The 21185-nt window shown below is 42.2% G+C and overlaps 1 protein-coding gene across 1 annotated transcript in view; it reads left to right on the forward strand.

Annotated features, from left to right (window-relative positions):
* Positions 1 to 693: 693 nt before the first annotated feature.
* The window catches only part of FAM81A (family with sequence similarity 81 member A), a 44231-nt gene continuing 23739 nt past the window's right edge, over positions 694 to 21185 (forward strand). The window contains exons 1-3 of the mRNA XM_036279505.1: positions 694 to 792; positions 1718 to 1991; positions 20215 to 20333. Coding sequence (XP_036135398.1) covers positions 773 to 792; positions 1718 to 1991; positions 20215 to 20333 — 413 coding nt within the window. The 5' untranslated portion in view covers positions 694 to 772. The remainder of the gene's footprint in view (positions 793 to 1717; positions 1992 to 20214; positions 20334 to 21185) is intronic.

Genomic DNA, 21185 nt, shown 5'->3' on the forward strand with positions numbered 1-21185 from the left:
TATTTAGGATTCATTTAGAAACAAGTGCTTTTATTTTGCTCTGTAATTTACTGAATTGGCTGAGATCAAATTTACTAAGGACGTTTCCTGTAATTTCTACGGAGAAGTATAAGGTTGAATACGCCTGTTATTGAAACTGTCATGTTTCTCTAGAAGTGATTTAACAGTCCTTGTTGGTCTGTCTCACTAGGCTTGGCAATATTAATTTCGGGAACATTTGCTGCTGTTGTTAATCCTCACCCGAGGATATTTTTTCCACTGATTTTTTTTAGAGAGAGTGGAAGGAGTGAGGAAGGGGGGGAGAGAGAGAGAGACATCGATGTGAGAGAGATACATCGATTGGTTGCCTCCCACACGTGCCCGGACTGGGGCTGGAGATAGAACCTGCAACCCAGGCATGTGCCCTTGACCGGAAATCGAACCCAAGACCCTTTGGAATGTGGGCTGGTGCTTTAACCATTGAGCACACTGGCCAGGGCTCAGGAGCATTTCGATGTTGCTTAATTCTTTTCTCCTTATTTGGAGACATTTTCTCTTTATTTCATATATAAGGCATAAGGTTTTTAATAATATAACTGATCAGCGTGTCAGCATAATTTATGATCCACTTAGTAACTTAATAATATGCGTTAGAGATCATTTAAGTTCTAGATATAAACTGTTAAATAATTTAATGCTTATTTTTTTCAACAGATGTGAATTATTAAAAAAGAAAAATGGCCCAACGGAGCACAGCATTTCCTTCTCTTGTCACCAAGGAAAGGTATAATATATGGAAAATATGCATCTAAGGTATACTTTCTCTTGTTACCAATCCCATGAGGGCTGCTGGTGGGTGTGGTGGCCATCGCGAATGTAGCCTGACAGCTGTGACACTATCCGAGCGAGATTTTGTTCTAGGGCAAGAGCGGTACTGTCGTGTACCCTCTCCAGCTCCCAGTTTGCAGGGTGCTGTGGACCACTCAGTGACCGTGAAAGGTGAAGACTTCACAGTGGCCTACAGTATGGACGTACTTCTCGTCAGCAGTAAACTATAATTCTGGAGACTTGGAGGGCTGATGTCCCTGCTCGCCCTTTCAAATCAGAAGTTGCAAAATGGGTGTCCGAGGCCAATATTGGCTCATAGAAGTACATTATTTGATCTGAATCATCTTAAATACTTTCCAAATGAGTTGTTATATCACTTAAAATGTAGCTGATTTCACATACAAGCCTGGATTTCCTGAAATATCAGATGATCTGGAAAAGTGTACTGGCGTCCCCAGATGGCCCCTCGCGGCGCAGCGGAAGGGAGGCTGCCTCTGGTTGAGGAGTGCTCCTCCCGGCTCTCCCAAGTCCCTATGGCGCCGTGCATGGTGCGCTTTACTCATTTCCGTCGCCTGCCTGACCTTGTAGGCGTTTGGGTTTGTGACCGGTGTTTTAGGGGGAGGAAGCCAGAGGGCTTGTCAGATATTGTTAATAAGCTTGATCTTGATAACACAGCTTATATTGGGGAGACATCTCAGTGTGCCCAGTTCTGCCAGCCTCTTGCTTTTGGAGATCATGGAACCTACTACCAGCACTTTGCTCTCTGGGGACCGGCGGAAACTGCCTCAACTCTCACTTAGCTTGTAGGGGCAGATCGTGTGCATGTTCTTCTCCGAGAAGTCTTCCATCTAGCTTTAAACATGGCCTTTTCCCCGACGGACAACCCCAGTAACGTGGCTGCTTTCCGCAGGCGAGTCCGAACCATGCCCCGACACAGCCAGTCCCTGACCATGGCCCCCTACTCCTCCGTGAGCCTAGTGGAGCAACTGGAGGACAGGATCCTGTGCCACGAGAAGACGACCGCGGCCCTCGTGGAGCACGCCTTCCGCATCAAGGACGACATCGTCAGCAGTTTGCAGAAAATGCAGAACAAAGGGGGAGGCGACCGGTTGGCCAGGCTCTTCTTGGAGGAGCACATCAGAAACATAACTGCCATCGTGAAGCAGCTCAATCGGGACATCGAGGTGAGTCGGGCGGGCGTGTTCCCTGGCAGAGACCAGTCCCACGCGGGAGGTCGGCAAGTCCCCACCCCGGCCCAGCGCCTTCCCACCAAAGCTGTCTGTCTTCTCTGTTCTTAATGGTCGCCAAGGAAACAGCTTGAACAAATATCCTAGTTAAATTTCTTCCAGGATTTGACAGCCGTTCCTGTCAGCGTTATTTTTGTTTAATCTAAGTTTACCTTGCTGATTATTACATCACTTGTTTTTTTGGCTCTCAGTGGAGAGTGAGAACTAGTCATATTGTTGAAGACAGCTATTAAATCAATTACTAGGTCAGCCTTTGCTCTTCTGATTAAATATTTCTAGGTCATGATGATTAGATATAATAAAGTTTATTACTCAGACGACCTAGAGATTTGAATTGCTTCTCAGACTCCTTTTTTATTTCTTTATTTTTCTCTGTGATGAGCCCAATGAAAGGCCAATATTGTCTATTTTTAGGATTTGTAAATTTACTGCTATTTATTGAGCAATCTCAGGGATCACACAATTTAGTTCAGAAACCTTGAGATCATTTAGGGCCTGGGCTTCCATCACTGAACAATGTTAATATCCTTCCATGTAATTTTTAAATATGCTAATAAAAAGTACATTGACAAGATTAAGGAAAATTTTTGTTTAAAGTCATAGAGATGGTGTCTTAATTATGCTTAGGAAATTAAACCTCATTTCTTTGGTGTCAGATTTGTACGTATGCATGTAAGTACGTACGTACGTACGTATGTATGTAACAGCCTTATTGAGTTATAATATACAAGCCACAAAAATTCACCCATTGTAAGTGTACAACTCAGTGAGTTTTGGTAAATTTATAGAATTGTGTATCCATAAACACCATTTAGTTATAGAACACTTCTGTCAGACCACCAAATTTATATAAACCTATTTGCAATCAATTCCTACCAGTACACCGGCCCCAGGCAACCACCAATCTGCTTTTTGTCTCTATGACTTTTGTCTTTTCTGGACATTTCATAGAAATGGAATGTTCTGAAGTCTTCTGCATCTGGTTTCTTTCACTTAGCATAATCTTTTTGAGTTTCAGCTGTGTTCTAAAATGTTCTTTTTATGTCTGAGTAGTATCCTGTTGTATGGATATACCACATTCTGTTTGTCCCTTCATTACTTAATAGACATTTGGATTGTTTCCAGTTTTGAGCTGTTATGAATAAAGCTGCTGTGAACACTTGTGTACAAGTCTTTCTGTGGGCATATGTTTTCGTTTCTCTTGGGTAAATTACTAGGAATGGAATTGCTAGGTCTTATAGTAAGCTTTGGTTTAACTTTTTAAAACATACCCAAACAATTTTGCAAAGTGGCTAAATCATTTTACAACTCACCAGTAATGTATGAGGTTTCCAGTTTTTCCACATCCTCACCAACATGTGGTATTATCTGTCTTTTTAATTATAGTCATTGTAGTTAGTGCATGTGTGGTGGTATTTCATGGTGGTTTTAATTTGAATTTTCCTAATGACTGATATTGAGCCCGTTTCATATGCTTATTGATCATTTATGTGTTTTATTTGGTGAAATACATACTCAAGTCTGCTGCCTATTTTAATAAATTAATTTTTTATTGTGGTAAGGTATTTACCAGTGTAGCCATTTTTTTTTTATCCTCACCCGAGGACATCTGTCCATTTTTTGTTCAAATAGAGTGGGAGGGAGAGGAAGAGAGAGAGAGAGGAAGAGAGAGAGAGAGAGAGAGAGAGAGAGAGAGAGAGAGAGAAACATCAACATGAAAGGGACACATCGAGTGGCTGCCACCCGCACGACCAACCAGGGCCGGGGACAAACTGCAACCAAGCTACGCGCTTTTAGCGGGAACCGAACCTGGGTCTCTCTGGACTGCAGGTGAACGCTCTAACCGCTGAGCCAAACCGGCCTGGGCCCATTGTAGCCATTTTTAAGTATAGAATTCAGTGACATTAATTACATTCACAGTGTTATATGCAATCATCACCACTCTCCATTTCCAAAGCATTGTGATCATCCCAAACAGAAACTCTGTATCCATTAAACAATAATTTTCCATACCACCCTTCCCTCAGCCTCTGGTAACTGCTATTTTACTTTCTGTCTCTCTGAATTTGCCTTTTCTAGGTACATCATATAAGTGGATTCATATAGTATTGTCCTTTTGTATCTGGTTTATTTCACTTAGCATGTGTTCATGTTTCATCCATGTTGTAGCAAGTGTTAGAACCCATTTTTAAATTGGGTTATTTGTCTTATTATTTAGTTGTAAAAATTTCATATGTAGTCTAGATATAAGTCCTTTATCAGATATGTGATTTGCATATAAGCCCATTCTGTGGCTTATATTTTAAATTTCCCAATGGTGTCTTTTGAAGTGCGAATTTTAAATTTTAATGAAGTCCAACTCATCAGTTTTTTTCTTTTATAGTTTATACTTTTAGTCCTGTGTCTTAACTGTTTGCTTAACCCAAGTTTGCAAAGATATTCTCTTATTTTCTTCTAAAGTTTTAGTGGTTTTTTTTTTTTGGTTTTTTTTTTGTTTTTGTTTTTGTTTTTGCATTTATCTTCAGATAGAGCCAGAGGGAGAGAAGGATGAAGAGAGAGAGAAACATTGATGTCGACTGTTTGCCACCCACACGACCCCAACTGGGGCTGGAGACAAACTGCAATCGAGGTACGTGCCCTTAGTGGGAACTGAACCCAGGTCTCTCCGGTCCAGTGGGCCAACGCTCTAACCGCTGAGCCAAACTGGCCAGGGCTAGTTCTTTATATTCAGTGATTCAGTTTGAGTTAATTTTTATATATGAAGTAAGGGAAAGATCTAAGTTAATTTTTTTCTGTGTGCATGGCCTAGGAAAATCTATCATTTTCCCATTTGTCCCTTTGTTTAAAGTCAATTGACCATAAAATAAAAGGGTTTAATTCTGGATTCCATTGATCTGCATGGTTTTCCTATGCCAATACCACACTGACTTAATTTCTAGCTTTAGAGTACATTTTGAAAGCAGGTAGTGTAGGTCCTTAAACTTTGTTCTTCTTCTTAAAATTGTTTTGGCTATTCTAGGTCCTTTGCATTTTCATATAAATTTTAAGGTCAGGTTGTTGGTTTCTGTAGAAAAGCCTGCTGAGATTTTGACAGAAATTACTTTGAATGTATAGATCAATTTTGGGAGAATTACTGTCTTAACAATATTGAGTCTTTGATTGTTTCAAAAACCAATTCTTGCCTGGCTGGTGTGGCTCAGTGGATTGAGTGTAGTCCCATGGACGGAGAGGTCCTGGTTCGATTCCTTGTCAGGGCATATGCCCAGGTTGCAGGCTTGATCCCCAGTGGGGTGCGTGCTGGAGGCAGCTGATGGATGTCTCTCTCTCACAGCGATGTTTCTATCTCTCTCCCTTCCTCTCTCTCTAAAAAAAAAATCAATAAAAAACATTTTAAAAAACCCAATTCTTGGTTTTATTAGCTTTTTCTATTGCTTTTCTGTTTTTTACTCTATTGATTTCAACTCTACATTATTTCCTTTTTTCCTGCTTGCTTTGATTAAGTTTGCTTTTTCTCTTTTATTTTCTCAGGGTAGAAAGAAGCTTAGGTAATTAGTCCAAGATATTTTTTTCTGATAATGATGTTTAAAGCTACAAAGTGTACTCTAAGCACTGCTTTAGCTGCTTCCCATGAATTTTGGTATGTTGTGTTTTCCATTCAGTTGAAAATATTATAAACCTTCCCTTTTGGTTTTAATGTTGTCTAATGTGTTATTTAGAAATCTGTTGTTTAATTTCCAAATGTTTGGGGTTTCCCCAAATTTACTTCTGTTGTGGATCTCTAATTTACTTCCATGTGGGCAGAGAATATACTTTGTATATTTTTAATCTCTTTAAATGTATTAAAATTCTTGTTCCATCAATTACTGAAATATTCAACTCTCATTGTTGAATTGTCTATTTCTCCTTTCTCATTGTTGAATTGTCTATTTTGGGCCTCTGTTTGGTGAATATAGAGTGGGGCAAAAGTAGGTTTACAGTAGTTCCTATAGAAAATAATACAATAAGTAATAAATAATAACAAGAATAAACTCTGTGTTTTGCCTGCTCACAACTGTAAATCTACTTTTACCCCTCCCTTACATTATAGTTGTATATATCTTCCTGAAAAATTGACCCTTTTATTATTATAAAATGTCTCCCTTTGTCTTAGTAATATTTCTTGTCTTAAAGTCTATTTTGTCTGATATCAATATAGCTGTCCAGCTCTTTTATGGCTACTGTTTGCATAATTACCTTTTTTGATAATTTTCACTTAGCTTATGCCTAAGTGAGGTCCTAGTCTTCCACATGGTTACCAACTTTCACTCTTCTTTGAAATTCTCATGTATCTTTAGTGAGGACTGAGATTCACTCAGTATTGTACCCTAAAGTTCATTTGTCTTTAGGTTTCTAAAGTTTCTGATCTATACTTCTTATGATGTTTATAGGGCTATGTGCTTGGTATTCAAGGGATGTAGCAGATCTTTGTTGCTTTGGAGAATGGTGGCATCCATTCAAATTCCTTTGTCACAGAAATTTGATTTTCTTTTGGGATTTATTTTTCTTTCATAGGATACAAACTGGATGGCTGTTAGTCAGGGTGCCTTATCACCTTTTTAGCTAAAGAGGTTTGGAGTTTATAACTCAGGCTAGAACACTGAGATGCTCACTTCCTACAACTTGAAACCTGAGCAGAGTGATCCAAGGACTAGAAAGGACTGGAGAGTCTCCCCTGAAGCAGGTGTGCCTGCGGGATACTGGCCAGTGGTCTTGGCTGCCCGGACCCTAGGAAATGCCTTTTGTGTCTTTTCTCAGTTGGGATCCCCAGCTGCCTTGTGTGTACTTCTCCCCTATATCCTGCCAATAAATTCCATGTCCTCCCCAAAGTTAGCCAGAGTCAGGTTCAATTGTCTGCAACCAAAGAGTTCTAATGACATCAGAAGGGGCATTTAAAATTTAAGAAATTGGCAGAGATAAATTTACTTGTTTTTGGACGGTGTATGTCTGTATTTAGATGATCCTTTCAGCTTTATATTTGCGTGCTAGAGCAGTTTCATCCCAGAGGCTGAATCACTTGCCAACCCCAAGTTGGCCCCCACAACACTGAAGAACCCCAAGTTACACATTTCAATTTTGAAAGGTGTTAGAGATAGTTTAAGGGGCCGATTGCCCTCCCACCCCAAATCTAGAGAGGGAGACAGATAAATCAAAGTGATTAGGGATAAATAATGTTTCTCAGGTTCTCATCTTCTCAACCAATGGCAAAGAAGTGTGTCATTAAAAAATACAAACACCCCTATGTTTCATCTTAGAAAATAGTGCAACCTCCCTATTCTTTCCGTGCCCAGCATTTCTGTGAGTACCCAGCTGGGTTCCCTTTGCTCATGTCGGTGGTGGACTAGAGACGGGAGCCAATCTGCTCAGGCATTACTACCCTCAGGTGAACGCAGAGTGTGACTCTACCCTTTCTACCCTCGAAAAGCCTGGATTTGAATTTTTCTGTCAACCTAAGAGGTGATAGTACTTTAGCTGCAACTGTGGGATCTGGAGAATAATTTCCCTTTTGGTAGCTACTATGTACTAATCCAACAGTCAGAACTGTCTTAAAGATGTAATTTCCATCTTCAGTTGAGCCCTCAATGCTGTTTAATAGTTTCTTCATGCTAGGAAGGCCTCCCTGTCTGGTCCTCCCTTCCTCAGTTTCCTTTCCCTCGATGCACTGGCCACTGTTACCATAGCTTTACTGAACAGGATTGACATTGTTTTATTACAAGTCTGTTTCCCTGGATAGATTGTGAGCTTTCACAAAGAAAGGGACCTTGTACTCATCTTTGCATTGTCCAGCACAGTGTGAATGCCATGAATACTCATTCAGTGAATACATGCCCAATTCAGAGTGAGGCCAATTGCAGATTTGCTGGTAGCAAAAAGGACTAGAAGAGACAGACCCTGAGGTCATCTGTGCAAACTGTGTTCCCTTTCAGACGAGGCATCAGAGGCCCAGACAAATGAAGGGACTTGTCTGAGGTCTCAAAGCCAGTGTTCAGTGCTGAGACTAAACCCAGGTTATTAAACTCGAACAATATGCTCCTTTCACTTTTCTACTTTGCCTTCTGGAAGCTCTTCTAGAACCCTGATCTTAGGTAACCAACTCCTAACTGTGACAGCAGTGTTATTCAGCCATTCTTTGCTTTCTGAGTATTTCTTCCCCTTTCAGAAGAATTGCATCTTGAAACTAGGTAATTCTAGCTTTAGATCCCAGAGTTTCCCCCACCTCATTATTATTTTAATGCAAGTTCATTGAACAGTTTAGATAATTTGAGTCGTTAGCAAACATACCTAGAAATCCAAAGTCATCAATCATTTAGACTTTTGCTAATTATTTTTCTTAAAGTTGTGTTAAAAAAATTTTTTTTTCTGCATTGATTTTTAGAGAGAGAAGAAAGGAGAGGGAGAGAGAGATAGAAACATCTATCAGAGAGAACATCGATTGGTCGCCTCCTGCATGCCCCCCACTGGGGATTGAGCCCACAACCTGGGCATGTGCCCTTACTGGTAATCGAACTGGCAACCTCTTGGTGCATGGGTTGACGCTCAACCACTGAGCCAAACTGACCAGGCTGAAGTTTTGTTTTTTTGTTTTTTTTTATCCTCACCCGAGGACATTTTTCCATTTTTTGTTCAGGTAGAGTGGGGGGGAGAGAGAGGAACAGAGAGAGAGAGAGAAACATCGATGCGAAAGGGACACATCGAGTGGCTGCCACCCGCACAACCGACCAGGGCCGGGGACAAACTGCAACCGAGGTACATGCCCTTAGCGGGAACCGAACCCAGGTCTCTCAGGACCGCAGGCCGACGCTCTAACCGCTGAGCCAAACTGGCCAGGGCTGAAGTTATGGTTTTAACACAATTTCTCTTTAATGTGTTTCTTTAAGATGATTTTTAAACAATTTACAATGCAACAAGTTTTAAAGTAATTTTAAATCTGCTATTTTTTTTTATCTGAAACATATTTTATGTAATGATTACTCTTGCCTTAACCAGACAACACTCTTTTCCATTTACATATAATTTTTGCAATGTGCAGTTTTGTAAAGAAAATGTTATTCTATTGTAGAGAGGGAAACTGAGTAAAATCTAACTTTGGTGAAAAATTTGCACATATGAGCATTTACTTTTATGACTGGTAATAACTGTACATCATTATAAAGTAACAGAAGGAAGTTTGGAAACTTAGTAGACTCTGACATGAAAAACTAATTAGATTTTTAAAATATATTATAAGTTTGAGTATGTTTATCAACCATAACCAAAATTAGGATGCTTGGTGAAACATCAAAATTGCCACATTGTAGCCAAAGTTAAAAAAAAAATGAAATCATGTTGTAGATTAAAATTTTATTTATTTGCATATTAAAATTTTTAAATTACTAAAAAGAAGTCTTTATTTATAAGTAATATAAAATTGGGAGGGTGGGTATAATGCAAATATATTTGCATATTTAAAGCAAAGAGGTGTGACAATATTCAAACTATTCTTCAATGATATGAAAAGTATATATTTTTTTTGTCCGTAGATGCTTAATGAATTTCTTCTGTAAATTGCCTGGTTCTAAAATTATTTTTATTACTGGTTTACACATATTTTTCAGTTCACTCGGTAAAATTTTACTGGGTATTTGTTTTATAAAAATGTGTCTCTGCAGGTGTTTTTTTTTATCCTCACTGGAGGACATTTTTGCATTTATCTTCAGATATAGTGAGAGGGAGAGAGGGAGGAAGAGAGAGAGAGAGAGAAACATCAATGTGAGAGAGACACACTGACTGGTCACCACCCACATGACCCCAACTGGGGCCAGGGACAAACTGCAACTGAGGTACGTGCCCTTAGCAGGAACTGAACCCAGGACTCTCTGGTCCATGGGCTGATGCTCTAACTGCTGAGCCAAACTGGCCAGGGCTGCAGGTGATTTTTTATAACAAAACTGAAAGTAAAGCCAATCTTAATCTATAAAGCTCACTCCAGGCTCCTGGTAGAGCTAGTTGAGTAAAGTTAATGTTAATACTACATCTTGGTAAATTTGCCTAGATAAATCTTTCTAATTCTCTACCATATGGCTCTGGACACAGGAAGTTATGCACAGGAAGATAAGTGAAATATACTGTCAAACCTCTAGTCTACATGAGCCTCAAGAACTAAAGCTGAATCTTCATTTTTCTATTTTTAACTCCTATGTCTAGCACATAATAGGAATTCAATAAATGTTGCATAATCAATGTCTCCAGGGTCCTTGGCCCTTTCAGAACCTGTAATTATTGCCCGGATTCTATCAGCAGATTCCAATGTCAATACAGATGACTCTTATATGCTAGTACACAGTAGGTGCTTGATAAATGTTGAATGAAAGACTGTGTTGTTTAAATATATTCCCACCCATTGTCTCCATTGGCAGTTTGCCTTGCGATGTGGAGTATGTTATCAATTATTTATACCTCAGAAACTTTCCACAAATTATCATTAGCATTATAAATTTAGAAGAGGTAATGTAGTCAACTATGAATTTTGCATGTCTGGATTATCCATACTGTCTTTTATTTAAGCTCTTATTAGTTCCTGGAAGCCCAATCCTGGTGAGCAGTCCATGGCCCTTTGGTTGGCAGTAAGCTTCCCTTTCCAGGCCAGTTTGACGGTCTGGGGAAGTGGTTGGGATCCTGTGTCCCCTTAGAGCTTTTACTGTGTCTTTGGGGAACTAGGCAGTGGGGTCTGCTATCTGGCTGGTTAGAATCTGCCGACCTACTCTGGGTTCCCATGCTTCATAAGGTCACACTGGCTGGGGGTGTTGGCTCTGACCTAGATGGGTTATGGGAAACTATCAAGCCATCGTCTAGTTGACTAGATTATACATAGTTTGTTATTTTAACAATTTATAAATGGGCTTTGTGAACTCAAGTGTTGAGTGTAGAGTTGGGCTTTATTAACACGTCAAAGCAGAGGTGTGGACAAGGATGGACAGACGAGAACTTGCACATCTAGCACTGCCAGTGAGGAGAGAGTCTTGGCTACTGGATTTCATGTATTTCACCTAAAAAGAGGATTTTGGCCTGCAGCTCAGCGATCTTGTACCATTGGAATGGACTTTGGTGATTATCATCCAAAGGACTTTGGTGGTTATCATCTGTACCAGTCAAGGTTCTCCACAGAAACAGAACCAATAGGATAGATAGAAACTTTATTATAAGGGATTGGCTCACGTGATTGTGGAGACTGAGGCGTCCTGCCATCGGCCGGCGGGAGACCTGGGAAAGCTGGTGATGCAGTTCGAAGGCCTGAGAGCTGGAGGGCGGATGGTGTGGATTCCAGGCCAGGTCTGAAGGCCTGAGAGCTGGTGCTGGGGGCAGGAGAAAACCGATGTCCCAGCTCAGGCAGGCAGACATCGATTTCCAGCTTCTTCCTCTGTGTTCTGTTCAGATTCTCAAAGGATTGGATGATCTGAGGAAGGCCCTTTCCTTTACTCAGTTCACCAATTCAGAAGCTAATCTCTTCCAGAAACATCCTCACAGACAAACCCAGAAACACTGTTTGGCCATCTATCTGGGCTGGTTCACCAGCTGTCCGTGGCTCAGCCAGGTTGACATGTATATAACTCACCATCACATTATCCAAATTCATGTTGTCATTCTACCCACTAGACTTGGCTTGTCATCTGGCTTCGCTCTAGCGGGTGAAGGCAGTGAACTGAATGGAATTTGAGTATTTCTTCAGTTCTGTTGATACAGTTTTTCCCATGTACATGAACTCATTGGTGTTCTGGGGTCAGCTCTTGTCTCTGTACGTTTTAGCTAGTCTAAGTTCATTTGTGAGGACCTGATCACTTCCAGGCACTGGCTAGCTATAGTCTCTGAGCCTTCAGTGTACAAAACCAAATTCTTGAACCGGAGTTAAATTAATTGATAAATTACTCTACTGCCCACTGGGGCCAGGCATCGTTAGAGGCATTGGGGCTATAGGAGGGACCCAGACGTACAAGGCCACAGCTCTTGGCCGCTGTATGTTCTAGCAGGTTTACAGGAGTAAACGCTAGGTAACCAAGGTGATTTTGCTGGTGTGGTTCAATGGATTGAGTGTTGTCCCATGGACTGAGAGGTCCTAGTTCAATTCCCCATCAGGGCACATGCCCGGGTTGTGGGCTCCATCCCCAGTAGGGGGCGTGCAGGAGGCAGCCGATAGTATTTCTCTCTCACGTTGCTGTTTCTATCTCTTTCTCCCTTCCTCTCTCTCTAATAAATCAATAAAAACATATTTTTTTAAAAAAATAGCCATGTAGGGAGAGACAATCTTATGAGGCCCTTCCCTACAGGAGTTGGGCCTCTCTCTAGGTACTATTGGAGTTCTACTTTCATTTCTAAATCCTCACATCTAGGAAGAGTTGGAGAAGGAGAAACGCATTCCTGGTCATTCCTAGGCAGCACCCACCTGTCTGGCTGGGTGAGGTCCCAGCTTGGGTCCTTTGCATAAACAGCACGATGTGGTCCTGTGGGGCTCACACAAGGTGTCTTTGGGAAGGGAGCTGCTTTAAAGACAGGGCATGTCTTAGAGAAAAATAAATAAAGACTTGGGACATCGCTTTTTCAAGGTGGCTGGCCTCTTCTCTCTGCTTGTGTGACATGCTGATTGATGCAGGGGGTTAGGCCCCCGCGTACCCTCCTGTGGGCTTTCCTGCTGCAGCTGAGTTCCTGGAGGAGGCAGGCCTGGTGCACAGCACATAGTAGGCATGCAGAAAGCAGTTTATTTATTTATTTATTTTTTTTATCCTCACCCGAGGACATTTTTCCATTTTTTGCACAGATAGAGTGGGAGGGAGAGAGAGGAAGAGAGAGAGAGAGAGGGAGAAACATCGACGTGAAAGAGACACATCGAGTGGCTGCCACCCGCACGACCAACCAGGGCCGGGGACAAACTGCAACCGAGGTACGTGCCCTTAGCGGGAACCGAACCCGGGTCTCTCCGGACCACAGGCCGACGCTCTAACCGCTGAGCCAAACCGGCCAGGGCGAAAGCAGTTTTTTAAAATTGAATCGAAAATGATGATATATTGAGGGTTGTAACCTTTTTTAAGTAAACACAGCATGATGATATCTTGTTCCAAAATGACAAATGGGGGGACATTGCTGGCTTTACAGAGGGTTTGCTTTCTAAGATGTCGTCGTAGAATCCCTTTAACTGGTCCTGTCTCCAGTGCCTTCTGTTTTCGCGGTTTTCAGTAATGTGGATATTTTGTTAAGGTCAGATATAATTCTTTTTTGTATTATTCAAAGAAAGCACTTCTAATACAATATCTTATTCATCTTAAAGTTAAATGTGCTTTTCTTATTTCTAAGCATTAAAACACACACACTTTTTTTTCTTTCCTGGTTATAAAAGTAATGTAAGCTCATTATAGAAAATACCAGAAGGAGGAATTAACCATAATCCCACTCTAGAGACATGCAAAATGTTAATATTCTAGAATTATTTTCTATATAATAATAGCTGAAGCATGCGATATATTTATTTTATATCCTTTCTTTTTGCTTAATATTAAATTGTACACATTTCCCTTGTTTTTTAAAGCCCTCTATGATCCTCTTACCAGCTGCATGATAATGTGCTGTATTTTACCTTGTAAAATACTTGGCATGTGGCTCACACTCTGAAAGGCGTTTTTGTGTGTCCATTTTGCCATTTTTCTCATTATTTCCTTTAAAATTAATTCTGAGAACTAGCAGTGTTGGGTTAAAGGTTATGAACATCATGAATATATTTTGATGGGTCATGCTGTGGAAAAGTTGTATCAGGAAGTGCATCTTCAATTTGGGATAGAAATTTTAGTATCACAAATTAGAAATATTTGCTTCTTGAGTAGATGAAAATGGTATGATTTTTTTTAAAAAAATTAAATAGATTTTATTTTCAGGGCAGTTTTAGGTTCACAGCTGAACTGAGCAGAAAGCCCAGAGGCCCCACGAACTCCCTGCCCCCCCACGTGTGCGGCCTCCCCACTAGCGACACCCACACCACAGTGGTGCATTACATGGTATGGTTATTTTATTTCCTGTTTGCTTACTAGAAAGGTTGAACATTTAAAAAATGTGTTGTGTGATCATTTTTTTGCTTCTCTTTCGTGAAATGCTGTTTATTTTCTTTGCTTAGTGATTTTTTGCTTGAGAAACAAGTCAGTTGAGATGACTGATTAGCGCCTTTGTCATTTCTACAGTGTCTAATGCAGTGTTTCTCCAGGAATGGTCTGTGAACCCTAACTTCATGTCTGGGCCTGTTTCCTAGCTCTTGGGAGTGGGGCCTGGGAATTTGTGTGTTTAACAAGCCACCTCGGGACCCTTGTGCACCCAAAACTTATCTGAGAACCGCTGGTCGTAAGCCTTATTATAAACAAAGGTTGGAAGCATTGCATACAGAATAACAAGTATTGCTTTTTATTAACTACAGCTAATGCGTGTACACCAGAGCCTTTTCATCAGTGGGAGAGTGTCAGAACCAGATTAGTCACATCTGAAGTATTTTTTTGCAAGAATATGTTGGGATGACTAACGTGTATTCATTCACAGATGATTGTAACTGGCTTGTATTCTTCTTAATAGAGCAGGTTCATTCAGAAAAAGCTGGAAACTACAGCCAGTAACAGACAGGTCTAGCAGGTCCAGATTCCTTTCTGTGAAATATTTTATTTTATTGTTGCTGTTATGGTCCCTCCATCTATAGGGGCTCAACCCAGATTTCTAACAAGGAAAAGACAGAATCCTCACATTCATAACTTCTACTTTTTACCAGGAAGTTTAAAACTCTAAATAATGTAGGTAAGTACAGTTTTCTGCATGTATGTTATACTTAAAAGTAGTTAAGAAAAGGGATCACAAAAACAACTTATGTAAGCACAGTTACATTGTTAACAGGCTTCCCTGTTTATTTGCAAACCAGGCTGCAAATTTTCAGTATATCAGAAGTCGTTAGATGTCTAGAAATAAACAAGTATACCTGCATGAATGTATCTTTAAGCCCCTAGATTGGTGTAGGAAGTGACGGTAAGGGGATGGCTTAGTGTGCCTTCCTCCAGTGTTCCCAGTTCCAGTGCCACCTTCCCGGACTCTGGGCCAGAAGGCAGGGAGGCCCGAGACCTAGCCTGGGAGAGCCTGGGAGAGGTCTAGACACTATGCTCTAGGAGTCAGAGAGGGTAGGCCAGTCTCGCTGCCTGCTCCATGTGACTGAGCCAGGCCTCTGGGCTCGAGGTGGAGGAGGAGGTGGAGGCGAGGGGCTGTCGCGGTGGGCCGTGTCCCCACCGCCTCCAGGCTGGGAGGGCTGCAGAGGGGAGGACACAGAGCTTCCTCCTGGCCCCTCACCTGGACACAGGCTCCGTGCTCTCACTGGCTGCACCTCCAGTTCATAAGCTCCTTCCTCTAGGCCAGGACCACCTACTGATGCCACTCCCCTGATCCTAGAAACATCACACCTAAGGGGCCAGCGGCCAGAGGGGGGAAGAATAAGCACAGCCCTTGAACAGGCCCGAATAAAGTAGGAAACAGGAGGACCTTGAATGAGAAATAATTAGAACATGTTACAGACTGAATGTTTGTGTCCTTCCCCAAGCTCACATGTGGAAACCCTAACCCCGATGTGGTGGCACTTGGCGGTGGGCATTTGGGTGGTAATTAGGGTTAATGAGGTCATGATGGAGGGGCTCCTGTGATGGGATTTGTGCTCCTGTAAGAAGAGGACGAGAGACCAGAGCTTGCTCTCGCTGCCATGTGAGGACACAGCAAGAAGGCTGCAGTGGGCCAGCCAGCAAGAGGGCCCTCCATAGAATGCGACCTGTCTGGCACCCTGGTCCCAGACCCCAGCCTTCGGAACCATGAGGAATACGTGTGTGTTGTTTAAAACCCACTCAGTCTGGTGTCTTGCTAAAACAGCCCCAGGGGACTAAGATAAGGCATTTAAGTACATCCTGGTACAGAATTAAATTTCTTATGTGAACTTAAATTTTTTGTTTTTTGGTACGTGCCCCTAGCAGGAACCGAACCCTGGACTCTCTGGTCCGCAGGCTGACGCTCCAACCGCTGAGCCAAACTGGCCAGGGCTGTGAACTCAAATTTTTAAAAATTAATATAGGAACTTGCCCTGGCTGGTTTGGCTCAGTGGTTGGAGCATCGGCCTGCGGTCCAGAGAGACCCGGGTTCGGTTCCCACTAAGGGCACGTACCTCGGTTGCAGTTTGTCCCCGGCCCCGGTTGGGGTCGTGTGGGAGGCAGCCACTAGATGTGTCCCTTTCACATTGATATTTCTCTCTCTCCCCCCTGCCCCATACCTGAACGAAAATGGAAAAATGTCCTTGGGTAAGGATAAAAAAAAAAAATTAATATAGGAACTAGAAACAAGAATAGTTACTTTTAAGAATAGAATTAGAAACATGAAACAAAGTAGAAAAAAATGGCAAAACATCAGAGCCAGATACAAAGAGAGAAAAAGATACGAGACTTGGCGGACAGATCCAGGACGCCCGGCGTATGAATGATGGGAGCTCCAGAGGGAGACAAAGAAGCAGATGGAGAAGAAGCAATAGTTACACAGAAGAAGATTCACCTGAGTTGGGAAAAATCTGCAGCTACAGATTGAAAAATTCACTGAGTTCCAGGTAGAATTGTTTAAAACAACAACAAAAGCCACAATTAGGTACATTCTGATAAAATTCCTGAACTTCGAAGATGAAGAGAAAAATCTTACCAGCTTCTGGGTATAAGGAGTCAAGGCACTTAACAGAGAAAGGAGCATCAGACTTCCTGCCGGCCTCGACATTCACTGGGAGGAAAGGCCTTCAAGTCAAGAATTCTATACCCTTTCAATTGATCACTCCTTCTTCAGGGTGAGGGAAGGGTGATTATTGACACGGCAGGGATTCTGACTCTTTTGTCCAAGTGTCTGATCTGAGGAAAATGCTAGGAAAAGAACTCTAACCCAAACACTGTGAGTCTGGGCAGACCCTGCACAAAGGGGATCGGTGATCCCTACATCATTGCATGTAAATGGATATTGAGAAATGCCCGGGACTGGGTAACAGAAGTACTAAATAATTATTAAAATAGAAGAGACACTCTTCAGGCAAAATCCTAATTATTGCCCAACCGGATGTATTGAGTTGTTTTAGCAAAGCCTCATTGGGGTGGGGGAAGAGCAAGAGGGGAGAAAAGTAAAATCCTTCTACATAAGTCACCTGGGGTAGAAGGGTGAGGAGCATGCAGGAGAGTGGGCGTGAAGGTGCGCTGAGTGTCTCGTGTCAAGGAGGGGTGCTGGACAAGAACGGAGCCTCCGATAGGCGTGCATGCGGTTAGAACACTGGGAAAGGGAAGGGAACCATTCTCCGGACCGCAGTGTCCAGGAACATCTCCCAGTTTACAAGGGGAGGAAAGGCAGTCCCTGGTAACCTGATTAAACCAGTCAAAATAAGGAAGAGTAGAGCCCTGGCCAGTTTGGCTCAGCGGTTGGGCCTGCGGTCCAGAGAGACCCCGGTTCAGTTCCCGTTAAGGGCACGTACCTCGGTTGCAGTTTGTCCCCGGCTCTGGTTGGTCATGTGGGTGGCAGCCACTCGATGTGTCCCTTCACATCGATGTTTCTCTCTCTCTCTCTCCCTTTCTCTCCCTCCCGCTCTATCTGAACAAAAAAATGGAAAAATGTCCTCGGGTGAGGATTAAATAAATAAATAAATAAATAAATAATAAGGAAGAGTAGAAAGGACACAAGAACAACTAAGAGCAACATACGTTGCAAATATAAAGTGAGGTGAAAGGATGAATGAAAACAAACAAAGCAGCCGGGAGTCAGGATTGAGAACACAGTCCTTGGAGCCAGACCTCCTGGTTCAAATCCCAGCTCTGCCACTTTTTGACTGTGGCTTTGATCAAGTTACTTAACTGCTTAAGAATTTCAGCACCTGGGCAATGGGGATGGTAATGGCACCGCCTTCGTGGAGGGTGGTGTGGATTAAGTGAGTTAACGTACCCAAAGCACTTAGAACAGTGTCTGGTGACCACTTAGATCAAGCAAGTATTTGCCTTATTATTTATGAAACATAGTAGCAATGTTAACATTTGGTAAGAGGAAACTTAATAGTAAGGGCACTAAATCATATAAAGAAGGTGATTATATAACAGTTATGGCCACTTATTGTAAATCTATGTGTGCCAAATGGCAGCTAAATATATATTAAAAAGTATTAAAAGTGTGAGAATTTAATGAAAATACTTTACATTGTATCTCTTTTAAGGTGGAGAGATCCTGTAGAAAGAAGTAAATAAGATCTAGAAAAAAAAAGAATAATAAAATCAGCAAATTCAACCCAATAGACAGTTTTGAGCCTTTTGTTCCTGGAACAAAGCCTTTTCTGCATTGAACATTTCAAAAAATCAATCATATGCCACAAAGCAAACCTGAATACCTTCAAAACATTACATATATTACAGACCACATTTTTAAAAATCAGAATCCAACACAATTAGAAATAAATAATAAAAATGATAAATAAAACACTTAGCTTGAAAACGAAGAAACACAATTCTAAGTAATCCTTAGATCAAAGAGGAATTCAAAACAAATTAAAAGTAAAAAAGAAAACATGTCACACCCAATGCATAGACACATAATACTGTACTGAAAAAAATGTCTTCATTATTAAGAAAGAAAGGATAAAACATAGGACTCATCTTTTAAAATTACAAAAAAAAAAAAATACAGCAAAAGAAAGAATTAATAAATATTTAAGCTGACGTTAGGCAAATAGAAAATGCTTTTAAGAAGTGGTTGAAAGGGAAAGGATCCAAGAAACCCACAGCTTTCTTTTGAGAAGGAGCAAGAAGGTGGTGGTGGGGGGAGTGGGAAGGATGGGATGGAGTGGAGGAAGGGGGTGGGGAGGAAAGATGTGCCAAGGAATAAGGAAATGTCCACAAGAAACATCTGATGTAACCTTTTGCTTTTGAGGGGTCTCCCGCCACTTAGGACTCGGGTGCCCTAGTCTGTCCGTCACAGCGCTTCCGCTTCTGCTCCTCTCCTGCGGGCAGCCTTGCGGTCATCCTGAGTCCCTCCCCTGCAGGGGACCTGTATGGATTTGCTGCGTGTCAGCACCTCCCAGCACATGCTCAGTAAACCCCAGGGATGTCTTCATCGTCTCCATTCCTATGAGGGCTTCCCAGGATGGATGCTCCATGAGGTCATGCTTTTTTAGGTCGGGTCACTTAACCTTCACGCAGATCTGCTTCCATGTCACGTCTTTCCTGTCCATTCCAGTAGAAGTACTGTCATCGAATAACTACTAGAACGATTAGCGTTGGCTGTGTTTACTGTGGACCAGGCATTGTGCTGAGGGCTTTATGTATATCTTGTGTAATATTCACAGTGGTCTTAATAGTGTAGTCACCATTCCTATTTACAGATCCGGAAAAGGAAGCTCAGAGAACTTCACACACTTGCCCAGCATCACACAGCTGGAGGAACTAGTATTTGGACCCGTTTGTCTGATGCCCCGCTCCCCTCCTGGCTCTTGATTGTATTACTTTTTAATAAAAAGTAGGGATTGTTCACCTAGAACAATGACTATCAGAGAACATCCTGGAGTGGTAGACATACATACCAAGAGGCCAGGGCCCTGGTCTGGACCTCCATCAAGTCACCTGACACCTGAGTCTCAGTGTTTTTATTGGTAAATTAGGGGACTTGGTGTGGCTGTGACCCTAAGTTCGCTCTCTGTGCGTTAGCCCCTGGTTCTCTGTGGATTCCAGGTGACTGTTAAAAAGGAGCCTCTTACGCCCTGGCCAGTTTGGCTCAGTGGTTAGAGCGTCAACCTGTGGTCCTGAGAGACCCGGGTTCGGTTTCCGCGTACCTCGGTTGCAGTTTGTCCCCGGCCCTGGTCGGTCGTGCGGGTGGCAGCCACTCGATGTGTTCCTTTCACATCGATGTTTCTCTCTCTCTCTGTTCCTCTCTCTCCCTCCCACTCTACCTGAACAAAAAATGGAAAAATGTCCTCCGGTGAGGATTAAAAAAAAAAAAAAGGAGCCTCTTACGAAAGGAGTTAAACTTTACCTCTGGTGGTTTTGTGGCATCATGTAAATTCTCAGGTAGACTCCCCTGTGGTGTTTTGTGTTGCCAGGTGCTCCAGGAGCAGATCCGTGCCCGGGACAATATTAGCTATGGAACGAATTCTGCCTTAAAGACTCTGGAGCTGCGTCAGCTGTCCGGTTTGGGGGATCTTCGAGGGAGAGTGGCAAGGTAGGTGGTCAGGTGTTTGGGACCCCACTTCTCAAAAGCGATTTTTCGTCAGCTGCACTTGAGCGGGGACTATATTCATGAAGCCTCAAAGCAGATTCTTTGCATTCTTCTCGTACGTCCCTCCTTTGCCCATACAATTTAACAGTGGGCATTAGACCTGGCTATGAGCATGCCGTGACTTCTTGTGTCCGCAACTGGAGTTGTGCACGTGGAAGGAAATGGTGGGGTAAGACTTATGTTTATTGAATCCAATAGTATACAAAGTTGGGGCTCACGCCCAGCTGGTGTGGCTCAATAGTTAAGCGTCGACCCATGCACAAAGTTGGGGTTTACATTTTGCACGTCTTTTTTAAAATTTAATTTTTCTTGTAATTCATGTATTACTAAATTATCTTTAATTGCAGTTGACATACAGTATTAATTAGTTTCATCTGTACAATATAATGATTCGACATCTATATATCCTAGTAAATCTAGTACCCACCCTGACACCATGCATAGTTAGTATATTATTGACTATATTTTTATTTTATTTTCTGGAAGTACTGGTCCGTGGTAGACTGGACATTTTAAAAAGAGCTCTTTACCTCAGATAGGGTGCAAAGTGCTGTTCTAACCCCTCCCGGCGTGGTATCGCCTGGCAGCTTGATAGACATGCTAAGTGCCCCTAACGTGTTTGCGGGCCTCTGCTGCCCGCTGCTGCTGAGAGCCGAGCACAAGTCTCCACAGCGGCTGTGGAGCTCACAGGCAATTCGAAACAGCCTGCGGTGCCACGGAGAGTGGTCTGCAAAGGATGGGAGTGGGAAAAGAGCCTTGTGGGAGCCAAGGCCTCTTCGGAGCAGAGAGCGGTAG

This window comes from Molossus molossus, unplaced genomic scaffold (assembly GCF_014108415.1).
Source record: "Molossus molossus isolate mMolMol1 unplaced genomic scaffold, mMolMol1.p scaffold_m16_p_1, whole genome shotgun sequence".
Lineage (NCBI taxonomy): Eukaryota > Metazoa > Chordata > Mammalia > Chiroptera > Molossidae > Molossus > Molossus molossus.